The sequence below is a fragment of the Tachyglossus aculeatus genome, chromosome 3 (genome assembly GCF_015852505.1).
Source record: "Tachyglossus aculeatus isolate mTacAcu1 chromosome 3, mTacAcu1.pri, whole genome shotgun sequence".
In the NCBI taxonomy this organism is placed as follows: Eukaryota; Metazoa; Chordata; class Mammalia; order Monotremata; family Tachyglossidae; genus Tachyglossus; species Tachyglossus aculeatus.
Genome location: NC_052068.1, coordinates 64,159,677 through 64,175,665, shown reverse-complemented (window position 1 = coordinate 64,175,665; position 15,989 = coordinate 64,159,677). Strand labels below are relative to the sequence as shown.

Genomic DNA, 15,989 nt, shown 5'->3' with positions numbered 1-15,989 from the left:
GGCATTGGGCTGGTTGGGGGCAGAGAGGGGGCTGATGGGGCTGGTGTGCCCCACTGACCTCAAATCTGGGAAGAGTCCTAGGGATGAGCAATGGGGTGGGGGGATGGACGAAAGGAAGTGGGCAGTTCACAGACCTGGCATTTGGTTGGGAGAGTCTCACCTGACTGCAAAGCAAGGGAAGGAGCCTCTCTGGGGTTCACCAGACCCAAGGCCTAAGTCCATAAGGGGAAGCCCCCTCCCTACCGGAACTTCGCAACTGGTCCAGGCTGCGGGAGAAGTGAGAGTCCCAGGAGGGTGATGCTGAACCGGAGGATCACCCCGACCCAGTTCCCAGCCCCGGCCCCCAACCCTGCCAACCGCCGGCCCCGGGACTCACCAGTCCGTCACAGGTGCTGATGGCAACAGCTGCCCCGGGCATGCCGGTTACGCCGCCGCTGAACAGGCAGCCCCGCGGCAGGGGTTCCCGGCGCCTCTCCCGGAAATCTTCGTGCCACTCGACCGAGGCACCCGGGGCCACCAGTCGCCGGTTAGGCCGCAGATGCAGATGCAACTCCTTCCCGAACACAGTGACGTTGAAGTAGAGGGAGGGCTGCCTCGGGCCACCATGGTGTGGAGGGCTGCGGGGCATGCGGTGTGGCGAAGACCAGGGGGTGGGAGAGGCCGGGTGCGATGACCAGAGGCCAGACGGGCCACTCCCAGCTCCTGCAGGGGTCATCACCATGGGGCGCGACACCACATGTGAAACGAAGCGTCCCAGGTGGTCCACACTGAAGGGCACGACCATGCCATAGTCACCTTGCTTCCTGGACTGGAACGGCTCTGTTGGAGGCAAATGGAGAGAGAGAGAAAGAGAGAGAGAGAGAGAGAGAGAGAGAGAGAGAGAGAGAGAGAGAGAAGAGACACAGGCTTCAGGGCAGCACTTTCCCAAACACTTAGTACAGTGCTCTGCACAAAGTAAGGACTCAATAAATAAATAGGATTGCATGAATGAATGAATGAATGAATGACCAGAGCTCAGGGAGGTGTGGGGTGTGCGGGACAGCCAGGAAGGAAAGAGAGTGTGGGGTGTCAGGGGAGGGGAGGAGGGGCAGAACAGAAAGGATTTGCCAAGAGTCAACAAACCCCCTACGAGTTCTTTTCTCAAGGCTCACATCCGTTTTCTCTTGCTGCCTCTTGCTTCTCGTTTCTGAATAACAAGAAAGCACACTGCAGCCTTAAACAGGCCAGAAAGTAACAGCAACTAAATCTCTGACCCCAGTCAAGCCTAGCAGAAAAAATGACTGTCGACAGGGACTTGCGCCTCTTTACAAGCTAGCTAGCGGCAAGCATGCAAAATATGTGCACCATTTGGTGAATCCTGCCAGCAGTTCCTCCCAGATGAATTAATAAAGTCAACTGCAGGAAAATCAATGACCCCAACCCCCATACTCCCCCTCCCCATGCACACACCCTGTAAATTCCCAGAGGGTGCCTGTGGCAAACTGAGAAGCAGGGAGGACAGAAGGAGCTGACCTCCCAGCCTCCTATCTCTCCCCAGTCCAGTCCATCCTTCAATCTGCTGCCCAGATCATTTTTCTACAGAAATGTTCAGGCCATGTTGTCCGACTCCTCAAGAACCTCCAATGGTTGCCCATTCATATCCACGTCAAACAGAAACTCCTTATCATCCTCTTTAAAGCACTCAATCACTGCTCTCCTACTACAACCCAGCCCACAGACTTTTCTCCTCTCATGCCAACCTACTCACTGTACTCATCTCATCTATCTCACTCCCAACCTCTTGCCCTCATCCTGCCTCTGGCCTGTAACGCCCTCCCTCTTCACATCCAACAGACAATTACTTACTCTGCCCACCTTGAAGGCCTTATTCAGTCAGTCAGTTGTATTTATTGAGCACTTACTGTGTGCAGAACACTATAAGGACTTGGGAGAGTACAATAAAACAATATAACAGACATCCCCTGCCACAACTCACAGTCACATCTCCTCCAAGAGGCCTTCCCTAAGCCCTCTTTACTTTTTCTTTGACTCCCTTCTGCGATGCCCTGACTTGCTCCCTTTTGTTGATCCCCCCTCCCAGCCCCAAAGCACGCACTTACATATCTATAATTTATTTATTTATATTCACATCTGTCTCCCACTCTAGTCTGTAAGCTCACTGTGGCAGGAAATGTGTCTGTTAGATTGTTCCACTGTACTCTCCCAAGTGCTTAGTAAAGTGCTCTGCACGCAGTAAGTGCTCAATAAATACAAATGACTGACCGATTGATAGATACGGTGGGTGGGTGGAGGGATAAGGGAAAGAAGATGTCAAACAAGTAATCTTCAGGAAGTCTGATTCACTCTACCTGCCGATCTAGGCACAAGGCATCACCCTGCCAGCCTGTCCAAACACCTGTCCAAACAAACACACCTAGCAACCCCAAATAAAACCCCCAGTTCCAAATTGGGTAGCGTGCTCATGCCAACCACTACAACTAAAAGGAGAGTGTTGGCAGTCCAAAAAGTGAAAAGTTTGAAAGGCAGCTTTTTCAATGCCAACTGCCCTTGCTGAGAAAGCAGAATGTGGCCCGAGGTCATCTGTACTCTTAGTGACAGGTAATCTACCGTCACGGCCCTGGGGCTACATTGTGATTTCACACAGACACCCCTCCCTCTCCCACTCCAAACTCTGAGCCACGCTGAAAATAAAGCCAAGGAGAGATTTTTTTTTGCTAACTTGTTACCCGGGTTTAAGCCGAAATTCTCATTTCCGCAACATCATCCACCCTCCCCACTTCTCATGTGAGTGCTGATAAAAAGGAGAGGTGGCTTTAGGAGTCGAAAGCGCTTTTCTTTTGGTACCAAAGGACTGCTAATTTTCTTCTGATTGAAATCACAACAGTGCTAAGGAGTCGAGGAATGGATAAATATACCTTTTGAAAATGGGATCTTCCGTGTATATTCAAATGCATGGGTTTGCCCCCAATTTTCTGGTTGTGTAGCCCATAACCGTGTGAAGGAGAATGTATTGATCCGAACATGTATACCATGTTTGTTTATGTGCCTGTGTAGATCAGACATTTGTTTATCTTTGTTCACACATGAGCTCATGGGATGTGGATACATGAGATCTTAGTGTATTTATGCCAGTGTTACTGTGCTCATGAGTTTGAGCATTTACATCACAGTGCTCATTTCAGTTGTCTACGTGTGCCTGTCCCACATTACCTCGTTGTTCACATAAGGTGTGTGTCTGAGGTCATGTGTCCAGGGTCCAGACACACACTGCCAATGAAGAGGAAAAATGAGGGACACAGAAGTCCAGAGGTTTGACTTGGGCTTGGTTTTCCAACTTTCCCTCTCCCTCCTTACTCCCCGGCTCTTCTGATCTCCAATTCCTCCTTCCCCCAACAGACCCCTGGGAGCCAGTCAGCAAGACAAGTGGAGATGTGGGGAGAACAACCAACGCAGCCCAGCCAAAGAGTGTTGGGCAAGTTATACACACATACATGCACACATAAATGCACAAACATATGAACTCCATAAACACATGCATGCACACACGCATTCACAGACACATACACTAGTCCACACTGGTACAGAAACCAACTAGAACACAAATGCACACGCCCATAGATTCATTCATTCATTCATTCATTCAATCGAATTTATTGAGCGTTTACTGTGTGCAGAGCACTGTACTAAGCGCCTGGGAAGAACAAGTTGGCAACATATAGAGATGGTCCCTACCCAAAAGCAGGCTCACAGTCTAGAAGTGGGCTCACAACATGCATGCATACAAACAGGCACACATGCTGTCACACATGTACACCACACAAAGGCAAACATACATTGGATAGAGCACAGGCCAATGAGTCAGGACCCTATTCCCGGATTCTAATCCCAGCTCCATCACTTGTATGCTAGGTGACCTTGGGCAAATCACTTAACTTCTTTGGGCCTCAGTTACCTCATCTGTAAAACGGGGATTAAGATTGTGAGCCCCCTGTGGGACAGGTACTGTGTCCAACCCAATTACTTTGTATCCACCCCAGCTCTTAGTACAGTGCTTGGCACATAGTGAGTGCTTAACAACTACCGCTATTATTATTATTATCATTATGCAAATGCACAAACTCATACAAGCACAGTTACCAACCGGAGCCTGCATATACATATCCCTAGACACTCACACACATGCTCGTATGCATGCACACACATGTCCAATCAATTACTGGCATTTACTGAACTCTGACTGTGGGCAGAGCACTGTACTGAGCGTTTGGGAGAGTACAGTGCCACAGAGGTGGTAGACACGGTCCCTGGCCACGATGAGCCAAGCCCAGCAATCGCACACACATTGTTCCCAGCCGTGCACACAGAGGCACACGCGGGCTCACAGGTGTTAACAGTAATAATAATAATAATTATGATATTTGTTAAGTGCTTATTATGTACCAAGCACTGTTCTAAACACTGGGATACATATAAGGTAATCAAGTTGGACCCAATCCCTGTCCCACATGGGGTTCACCGTCTCAATCCCTATTTTACAGATGAGGTAACCGAGGCACAGAGAAGTGACTTACCCAAGTTTACACAGCAGACAACTGACGGAGCCGGGATAAGAACCCACGGCCTCTGACTACCAAATCTGTGCTCTTGCCACTAGGCCATGCTGCATCCCAGCCATGCACAGACTGGCACACAGGTGTTCCCAGCCGGGCACCCACAGGCACACACTCACACCTAGGGGTTACAGTCGTGGACACGCGGGCACGCGGGCACACAGACATTCCCAGCCATGCATCCACAGGCACACTCTTGCACACAGACATTACCAGCCGTGGACCCAGAGGCACATGGGCACACAGACATTCCCAGCCACGCACCCACAGGCACACGGACATTCCCAGCCATGCACCCGCAGGCACACAGACATTCCCAGCCATGCACCCGCAGGCACAATCTCGCATACAGGGGTTCCCAGCTGTGGACGCAAGCACACGGGCAAATAGACGTTCCCAGCCATGCATTCGCAGGCACACTCTCGCACACAGGGGTCCCCAGCCGTGGACATGTACGCACACGGGCGTACAGACGTTCCCAGCCATGCACCCACAGGCACACAGACATTCCCAGCCATGCAACTACAGGCACACTCTTGCACACAGACGTTCCCAGCCGCGGACACACAGGCACACGGGCACACAGGCATTCCCAGCCATGCACCCGCAGGCACAACCTCGCATACAGGGGTTCCCAGCTGTGGACATGTTATGTTGTCAACTTGTACTTCCCAAGCGCTTAGTACAGTGCTCTGCACACAGTAAGCACTCAATAAATGCGATTGATTGATTGTACATGCAGGCACACGGACACACAGAAGTTCCCAGCCATGCACCCACATGTACATCTTGCACACAGACATTCCGAGCTCTGGACATGCAGGCACACGGACACACAGACATTCCCAGCCATGCACTCCCAGGCACACAGACATTCCCAGCCGTGCACCCACAGGCACACTCTTGCACCCAGATGTTCCCAGCCGTGCACCCACAGGCACTCTCTCGTACACAGACGTTCCCAGCCGTGCATCCAAGGCACCCTCTGGCACCCCGACATTCCCAGCCGCGGACACGCGGGCAGAGGGGGCCCCCGGGTGCCCAGCCCACGCCCCCCGTTTTTGCCGGCGGGCGGGTCCCCCGTCGGTTACCTGGGGCCCCGGTGGCGGCCAGCCAGCAGTGGAGAGGGAGCAGGCAGGACAGCAGGAGGCGGCTGCAGCCCATCGGGACCCGGGGGGCGCCGGTGGCTTTCGGGGGGCGCGGGCCGCTCGTGGGGACCTCGTGGCACACGTGGCTTTCGGGGGGCACGCGTGGCACTCGGGGATCTCGGGGCGCTCGGGGCTTTCGGGGGTCGCGCGTGGCACTCGGGGCTTTTGGGGGTCGAGGGGAGCTCGGGGGTCGAGGGGAGCTCGTGGCTCGGGGCTTTCGGGGGTCGCGTGGCACTCGGGGCGCCCGAGGGTCGCGTGGCGCTCGTGGGGCGCCCGGGGCTTTCGGGGGTCGTGTGGTCCTCGTGGGGAACTTGTGGCTTTCGGGGGTCGCGTGGCGCTCAGGGGGCGCTCGTGGCTTTCGGGGGCCTCGTGGAACTCGGGGCGCTCGAGGGTCGTGGGGCGCTCCGGGGGAACCTGTGGCTTTCAGGGGTCGCGTGGAGCTCGTGGCTTTCGGGGATCCCTCGTGGCGCTCGTGGCTTTCGGGGGCCTCGTGGCACTCGGGGCACTCGAGGGTCGTGGGGCGCTAGGGCGCTCTGGGTTTTCGGGGGTCGCGGGGCGCTCGGGAACTGGTGGCTTTCGGGGGTCGCGGGGTGCTCGTGGCTTTCGGGGATCGCTCGGGGCGCTCGTGGATTTCGTGGCACTCGGGGCGCTCTGGGCTTTCGGGGGTCGCGTGGCGCTCGGGGGGAACTGGTGGCTTTCGGGGGTCGCGGGGCGCTCGGGGGGTCGCGTAGGCGCTCGTGGGGCGCTCGGGGTTCTCGGGGCGCTCGCGGGGCGCTCGGGGCTCGTGTCTTTCGGAGGCCTCGTGGCACTCGGGGCGCTGGAGGGTGGCGTGGCGCTCGTGGCTTCAGGGGTCGCGCGGGTCGCTCGGGGGTCGTGGCAATCGGGGGTGGCGTGTCCAGGAGGGCCTTGGCGCAGGGCCGGTCGCGTCTCGGCGGTTGGTGGGCGGGGGAGCCCTGCACGCATCCCGCGCGTCCAGTCCAGTCCAGCCCAGCCCAGCCCAGCCCAGCCCAGCCCCTCGCCCGCCTCCTCCCGCTCCCCGCCCCCTGCCCGGCGGAGGGAGGCGGGCCGCCCCCTGAAAAGGGGCCGGGGGAGCCGCTGCTGCCCCCACACGAGCCCCGGGGGAGGACCTGGGTTCGAATCCCCCCATGCCACTCGTCTGCTGGGGGACCGTGGGCGAGTCACGTCGCTTCTCTGTTCTAGACTCTGCTCTAGTCTCTGTTTCTGGACTGGGAGCCCGCTGTTGGGTAGGGACCGTCTCTAGATGTTGCCAACTTGGACTTCCCGAGCGCTTAGTACAGTGCTCTGCACACAGTAAGCGCTCAATCAATACTATTGATTGATTGATTGATCGATTCTCTGGGCCTCACTCACCTCATCTGTCAGATGGGGATTGGGAAGCAGCGTGGCTCAGTGGAAAGAACCCGGGCTTGGGAGCAAGAGGTCAATCAGTCAATCAATCAATCAATCGTATTTATTGAGCGCTTACTGTGAGCAGAGCACTGGACTAAGCGCTTGGGAAGTACAAGTTGGCAACATATAGAGACGGTCCCTACCTGCCCACATGTTTTGTTTTGTTGTCTGTCTCCCCCTTCTAGACTGTGAGCCCGTTGTTGGGTAGGGACCGTCTCTATATGTTGCCAACTTGTACTTCCCAAGCGCTTAGTACAGTGCTCTGCACACAGTAAGCGCTCAATAAATACGATTGAATGAATGAGTGAATGAACAGTGGGCTCACAGTCTAGAAGTCACAGTCTAGAAGGTCATGGGTTCTAATCCTGGCTCCGCCACTTGTCGGCTGTGTGACTTTGGGGAAGTCACTTCACTTCTTCTCTGGGCCTCAGTTACCTCATCTGGAAAATGAGGATTAAGACTGTGAGCCCCACGAGGAACAACCTGATCACCATGTAACCCCCCCCCCGCAGCACTTAGAACAGTGCTTTGCACATAGTAAGCGCTTAACAAATGCCATCATCATCATCACCAAGTCACTTAATTTCTCTGTGCCTCAGTTCCCTCATCTGTAAAGTGGGGATTAAGACTGTGAGCCCCTCATGGGACAACCTGATCACCTTGTAACCTCCCCAGCACTTAGAACAGTGCACATAGTAAGCGCTTAATAAATGCCATCATGATTATTATTATTATTATTATTATTATTATAGGGATTCATTCATTCATTCATTCAGTCCTATTGATTCATTCATTCATTCAATCGTATTTATTGAGCACTTACTGTGTGCAGAGCACTGGCCTAAGCACGTGGGAAGTACAAGTTGGCAGCATACAGAGACGGTCCCTACCCAACAGCGGGCTCACAGGCTAGAAGGGGGAGACGGACAACAAAACAAAACATATGGACCAAATAAAATAAATAGAATAAATATGTACAAGTAAACTAAATAGAGTAATAAATATGTACAAACATATATACATATATATATATGCATGTATGGAGAGAAGCAGCATGGCTCAGTGGAAAGAGCAGGGGCTTTGGAGTATACACACACACACACACATATAATGCATATATACATATATACACATATATACATATATAGAGAGAAGCAGCATGGCTCAGTGGAAAGAGCAGGGGCTTTGAAGTCAGGGGTCATGGGTTCGAATCCCAACTCTGCCAATTGTCAGCTGTGTGACTTTGGGCAAGTCCTTTAACTTCTCTGGGCCTCAGTTCCCTCATCTGTAAAAGGGGGATTAAGACTGTGAGCCCCCCGTGGGACAACCTGATCTCCTTGTAACCTCCCCAGCACTTAGAACAGTGCTTTGCACATAGTAAGTGCTTAATAAATGCCATTATTATTATTATTATTACATATATATATATACATATATACACATATATAAACATATTCAGACTGGGGGCCCAGGGGGGACAACCTGAGGACCTTTACAGTGCTTGGCAAGTAACAATAATAAGAATGATGGTATTTGTTAAGCGTTTACTATGGGCCAACCACTGTTCAAAGCACTGGGGGAGCACACATATAAGCTGTGTGCTGTGTGCTATCAGCTGTGTGACTCTGGGCAAGTCACTTAGCTTCTCTGTGCCTCAGTTTCCTCATCTGTAAAATGGGAATTAAGACTGTGAGCCCCATGTAGGACAACCTGATAACCTTGTATCTGCCCCAGTGCTTAGAACCGTGCTTGGCACATAGTAAGCGCTTAACAAATACTATTTTATTATTATTATTATTACTACTACTATTCACCGTAATCAGGTTGTCCGGCAGTCTTAATACCCATTTTACAGATGAGGGAACTGAGGCACAGAGAAATTAAGTGACTTGCCCAAAGTCACACAGGTGACAAGTGGTGGAGAAGGGATTAGAACCCACAACCTCTGACTTCCAAGTCCTTGATCTCTCCGCTAAGCCACACTGCTTCTCAAGTAGTAGTGGTAAGTAGTAAGCGCTTAACAAATACCATCATCATCATTATTATTATTATCATCCCCTGTACCCCGTGATTCCCCCTGCCCCGCATCCCCGGGACTCCTGGTGCAAGGCCAGTCGCGCCGCCAATTGGATGCCATCTTTTCATCCCGGGCATGGGGCAGAGGCAAGATGGGGCAGACCATAATAATAATAATAATAATAATGATAATAATGGTATTTGTTAAGTGCTTACTACGTGTCAAGCACTATTCTAAGTGGTGGGGAAATAATAATAATAATAATGTTAGTATTTGTTTGTTAAGCACTTACTATGTGACAAGCACTGTTCTAAGCTCTAGGGTGGATACAAAGTAAGTAGGTTATCCCACGTGGGGCTCACAGTCTTCATCCCCATTTTCCAGATGAGGTAACTGAGGCACAGAGAAGTTAAGTGACTTGCCCAAGGCCACACAGCTGACAAGTGGAAGAGCCGGGATTAGAACTCGTGACCCCAGACTCCCAGGCCCCTGCTCTTTCCACTAAACCACGATGGGGTAACTGAGGCACAGGGAAGTGAAGTGACTTGCCCAAGGCCACACAACAGACAAGTGGCAGAGCCGGGATTAGAACTCACATAATTTGACTCTCAAGCCTGTATTCTTGCTACATAGGCCATGCTGCTTCCTTAGGAACTAATGGATCAGAAAGACCCATGGCTTAGTGGATAGAGCACAGGCCTGGGATTCGGAGGATGCAGGTTCTAATCCCATCTCTGCTTCTTGTCTGCTGTGTGGCCCTGGGCAACTCACTTCACTTCTCTGTTCCTCAGTTACTGCATCTGTAAAATGAGGTTGAGAATGTGAGTCTCATGTGGGACAGGGACTATGTCCAATCCTATTTACTTGTATCTATCCCAGCACTTAGTACAGAGCCTGGCACATAGTAAGCGCTTAACAAATACCACAATTATTATTATTATTTTCATCATTATCACTATTGAAAACCCAACTCACTGGGGATCCTTTCACCCCTAATCGGATGGATTCTAGTCAGAATCCTGGTGAGTCTGAGTTCAGCCCAAATAGCCACAGGGGCCAAAACAAAGGCCTTCCTTTCCACGGAAACTGCCCTCTCAAAGGTCACCAATGACCTCCTGCTTGCCAAATCCAACGGCTCCTACTCTGTCCTAATCTTCCTCGACCTCTCAGCTGCCTTTGACACTGTGGACCACCCCCTTCTTCTCAACACGCTATCTGATCTTGGCTTCACAAACTCCATCCTCTCCTGGTTCTCCTCTTACCTCTCCGGTCATACTTTCTCAGTCTCTTTTGCAGGCTCCTCCTCCCCCTCCCATTCTCTCACTGTGGGGGTTCCCCAAGGTTCAGTGCTTGGTCCCCTTCTGTTCTCAATCTACACGCACTCCCTTGGTGACCTCATTCGCTCCCACGGCTTCAACTATCATCTCTACGCTGATGACACCCAGATCTACATCTCTGCCCCTGCTCTCTCCCCCTCTCTCCAGGCTCGCATCTCCTCATGCCTTCAGGACATCTGCATCTGGATGTCTGCCTGCCACCTAAAGCTCAACATGTCGAAGACTGAACTCCTTGTCTTCCCTCCCAAACCTTGCCCGCTCCCTGACTTTCCCATCTCTGTTGACAGCACTACCATCCTTCCCGTCTCACAAGCCCGCAACCTTGGTGTCATCCTCGACTCCGCTCTCTCATTCACCCCTCGCATCCAAGCCATGACCAAAACCTGCTGGTCTCAGCTCCACAACATTGCCAAGATCCACCCTTTCCTCTCCATCCCAACTGTTACCCTGCTCATTCAAGCTCTCATCCTATTCCGTCTGGACTACTGCATCAGCCTTCTCTCTGATCTCCCATCCTCATGTCTCTCTCCACTTCAATCCATACTTCATGCTGCTGCCCGGATTATCTTTGCCCAGAAACGCTCTGGGCATATCACTCCCCTCCTCAAAAATCTCCAGTGGCTACCAATCAATCTGCACATCAGGCAGAAACTCCTCACCCTCAGCTTCAAGGCTGTCCATCACCTCGCCCCCTCCTACCTCACCTCCCTTCTCTCCTTCTCCAGCCCAGTCCGCACCCTCCACTCCTCCACCGCTGATCTCCTCACCATACCTCGTTCTCGCCTGTCCCACCATCGACCCCCGGCCCACATCATCCCCCGGGCCTGGAATGCCCTCCCTCTGCCCATCCACCAAGCTAGCTCTCTTCCTCCCTTCAAGGCCCTGCTGAGAGCTCACCTCCTCCAGGAGGCCTTCCCAGACTGAGCCCCTTCCTTCCTCTCCCCCTCGTCCCCCTCTCCATCCCCCCATCTTACCTCCTTCCCTTCCCCACAGCACCTGTATATATGTATATATGTTTGTACATATTTTTTACTCTATTTATTTATTTATTTTATTTGTACATATCTATTCTATTTATTTTATTTTGTTAGTATGTTTGGTTTTGTTCTCTGTCTCCCCCTTTTAGACTGTGAGCCCACTGTTGGGTAGGGACTGTCTCTATGTGTTGCCAATTTGTACTTCCCAAGCGCTTAGTACAGTGCTCTGCACATAGTAAGCGCTCAATAAATACGATTGATGATGATGATGATGATGATGGGGTCAAAGGAGTGATTTTTTTTTAGGATGGGGTGACATGAACATGTTTGCAAGAAGAGGGGAAGAAGCTGTTGGAGTGTGAACGGTTGGGGCAAGGGAGGGGGCAAGTATTTTTTGAGCCCTAAACTAAACACACTTGGACAAGTTCAAATGAAGCAAGAGATACATTCCAGATTCCCAGGAGGCTTTCTTAAGCCAGATGTTGGCCTGTGAGCCACCTCCAGGCAGGGAGAATCAGCTTCAGAAACAAAAGCCAGAGGCTGTGTTTGACATCCAGTTGCATTAAGTGCTGCTTTCTAGGTCCTCAGAATTGAAGAGGTCTAGCAGTAAGGGGGCTGTAATAATAATAGTAATAATTATTATGGTATTTGGTATTATGGTATTTGTTACAGTTACCTCATCTGTAAAATGGGGATTAAGACTGTGAGCCCCATGTGGGACACCCTGATCACCTTGTATCCACCCCAGCACTTAGAACAGTGCTTCACATATAGTAAGCACTTAACAAATGCCATTATTATTATTATTATTAAATATAATAAAGAGTTAAAATGGGAAGTCACTGGATCTCAGCTTCCTCACCTCTTAGACTTCGTAGGGCTTAGAAAGCGACCACAGGCCTTGTTTCTGGAAATCCAGACACATCCAAGGGTCTCCAGAGAAGACAAAAAATATGTGGATACAAGCTTTTTGCTCTCCTCTAGCGGGGTGAAGAAGAAATTTATCATCATCTAGTGAGGGTATATTGCAAAATAGAACAAAAATCGATAGTAGTGGTGGTGGGCCCGCAGAGTCAGGCCTTAGGAATGATATGAAACAGGGAACTCTGGACAAAGACAGCAAGGAACAACTGAAAGACAACTTGGCACATAATAAGTAAATACCACAATTATCTTTACTAACCTGGAACAGGGAGGCAGCACAGAGGAACTTCGCTGGAGTGGTACAGCACTTGGACTTGGACTGAAAGTCAAGCTGGGGAATGGATGAGAAAAACACAAGAAGAAAACATATATGTGTATATGTGTACAATAATAATAATAATAATGGCATTTATTAAGTGCTTACTATGTGCAAAGCACTGTTCTAAGCACTTGTAGGGGGGATACAAGGTGATCAGGTTGTCCCACGGGGAGCTCATAGTCAATCCCCATTTTATAGATGAGGTAACTGAGGCACAGAGAAGTTCAGTGACTTGCCCAAAGTCACACAGCTGACAACTGGCGGAGCCAGGATTTGAACCCATGACCATTGACTCCAAAGCCCAGGCTCTTTCCACTGAGCCACACTGTATATATATGTATATACATATGGAGAAAGGGAGAGAAAGAGAACACACTCTCTTAACATGTGTTGAGAAGCAGCGTGGCCTAGTGGTGTCATGTGAGCCCATTGTTGGGTAGGGACCGTCTCTATATGTTGCCAATTGGTACTTCCCAAAGCGCTTAGTACAGTGCTCTCCACACAAAAACTGCTCAATAAATATGATTGAATAAATGAATGAGCCTGTCTCACATAGTCAAACACTTAATCCATATGTCCGTCCCTGGTACTATTTCATCCCAATAGGCACCTATCCTATAGGTCCATGAATGGTATTATTTCAGCCCGTCAGGCACTCAGTGGCAAGTCAAGCCACTGAGTAAATCCAAACCACTGCTGTATGTAATGGAAAGCTTTATTCAATTCTCAGTCTAATTGAAGGGGTAAATGCATATGCGTCTGCACGCATACACACACACACACACCCACCCACACATACACACACACACCAAATGTTTTCCCTAAGTTCATGCAGATGGCCCCGCTTCAGAGAAGTTCGAGGAGTCTGGCTGCTTGCAGCACGTCATCCCGGTGCAAGTCTTTAGGTGGTTCTTGGCAGCCTTGCCGTAGGCGTCTCAGCTCAGGAGGTCTTTGCAACCATGTGGGGTCAGAGTCTTTAGCTCATGGCGACCACCTGCTTCAGTTGTTTGGCCCCCTTGTTCCATGCACGCTTGCTCTCCTTGATCTCTTTTTCTCTTTGTCAGTTGCATCCCCCCCAACCCTTTTTTTTGGTTGTTTCAGAGGGGTCACAGCAGGTCTTGATTCACTGCTTTGACTTGCCTGCTGTCCCAAGCCTGTTACCAGGTAAAGCCAGGGGAGACGGCTACCCCTCCCTCTGCGCCCACCCCATGGACTGTTTTTTGCAAGTAGCTTATCTCATGTACCTCCAGTAGTCCTCCTTTTTTCTGATAGCAAGACGGTTCAGTGTTCAAGACGGTTCAAGGTCCTCCGTCTATGTAATCTGGTTCCTCCCCAAATTCCTCCTTCTACGTTGTTGTTCACGGGGTCAAATGATGGTCACTCGTAAAATGGTTTCCGTGTTACAAAATGGAGTCTCTCGTGCTCACCACAAGTGGATAAAGCACAGGCCTGAAGTCAGAAGGACCTAGGTTCTAATCCCAGCTCTGCCACTTGTCTGCTGGATGACCTTGGTCAAGTTGATTCACTTTTTTGGGCCTCAGTTACCTCATCTATAAAATGGGGTGTAAGACTCTGAGCCCCATGTGGGACATGAATTGTGTTGGACCTGATTAGCTTTTATCTACCCCAGGGCTTGAGTACAGTGCCTGGCAAATAGTAAGTGCTTAACAAATACAAATTAAAAAGAAAGAAAAAGTGCTTCTGTAGAACTTAAAAGAATCACACATGGATTAATTCTGGGTACTGCCTTCTACTTCCATTTCATGCAGCACCTTTGATCGGTCAGTCAATCAATCAGTACTTGCTCTGTGTTATTTATATTGATGCTACTGATGCCTGTTCACTTGTTCTGATGTCTATCTTCCCCCTTCTAGACTGTAAGCCCCTTGTGAGCAGAGATTGTCTCTATTGCTGAATTGTACTTTCCGAGTGCTTAGTACAGTGCTCTTCACACAGTAAGTGCTCAATAAATATGATTGAATGAATGAATAATGCACTGTACAAAATGCTAGAGAGAATACAATAGAGTAGTGGTAGTAGACTTTGTTAAGTGTTTTTACTGTGTGCAGAGCTCTGTACTTAGAGCACTGGGAAATAATTCATAGGTAGGAATTAGACACAGTCCCTGGCCTTGGGGGATTCACAGTCTAAAATTTTAAGGGCGGGAGAGGACTAACAACAGACACACAAGGAGAGTACAAACGAAACACTGAGACAACATAAAGACATGTCTAACTACACAAAATAAAATATAATACAATAAAATAAAAGCAATGTGATCTAATGGATAGAGCACAGGCCTGAGAGTCAGAAGAACTTGGGTTCTCATCCTGGCTCTGCCACCTGTCTGCTGTGGGACCTTGGATAAGTCTCTTAACTTCTCTGTGCCTCATTTACCTCATCTGTAAAATGGGGATTAAGATTGTGAGCCCCAAGAGACATGCACTGTATGCAACCTGGTCCTACTTGTTTCTACTACTGCTCTATATACAGTGCCTGGCACGTAGTGAGTGCTTAACAAAATACTATAAAAATATCAAAACAAAATAAAAACAGCAATAAAAATAGAGTTAGGAGGTACAGGAAGGTAGTGGAAAACAACAGAGTTTAAACATATATATATGTGTAAGTCCTGTGGCAGAGCAAGGGAGAGGACAGCATGGTCTAGAGGAGAGAGCACGGGCCTGGGAATCAGAAAGACCTGGGTTCTAGTTCCAACTCCACTACTTGTCTTCTGTGTGACCTTGGCCAAGTGATTTCACTTCTCTGTGCCTCAGTTACCTCATCAGTAAAATGGGAATTAAGACTGTTAGCCCCTCGTGGGGCATGGACCTAATCAGATTGTATCTACCCCGGCACTAAGAAGATTGTCTGGCACATAGTAAGTGCTTAAAAAATACCATTAATAAAAAAGAGTACACCTAAACATTAGGTAATGCTTCGGTGATGTGGAATTCTGAAATGGCAGTAAAGAGGGAAAATTGGGTGGGGAAAGAATAATCAGGAGAGATCAATGGGGTTTCTTTCAACTAGATAGTGAAAATGTCCCTTACAGAGCCCTTCTCCAGTTCCTTGCCAATAGAAACATGGACCAGATCGGGACAAAGCCAGGCTAGGATGAAACAGGCACATTCTTTACTAAGGATTTTTCCAAACAAACTTTACACCACCAGCTGGAGTGAGACAAGTAATAGTCTTCCATTCACAAAAGCTGTTTTCAATGCTGTAAGAGCTTCTTGGTAAAACC

General features: G+C 49.9%; 1 protein-coding gene across 1 annotated transcript in view; it reads right to left on the bottom strand.

Moving 5' to 3' along the window:
• The window catches only part of ADAMTS14 (ADAM metallopeptidase with thrombospondin type 1 motif 14), a 64,081-nt gene extending 58,255 nt beyond the window's left edge, over positions 1–5,826 (bottom strand). Inside the window, exons 1-2 of the mRNA XM_038743945.1 lie at positions 5,702–5,826; positions 377–819 (exon numbers count right to left, since the gene is read on the bottom strand). Coding sequence (XP_038599873.1) covers positions 377–819; positions 5,702–5,774 — 516 coding nt within the window. The 5' untranslated portion in view covers positions 5,775–5,826. The remainder of the gene's footprint in view (positions 1–376; positions 820–5,701) is intronic.
• Between the last annotated feature and the right edge of the window lie 10,163 nt (positions 5,827–15,989).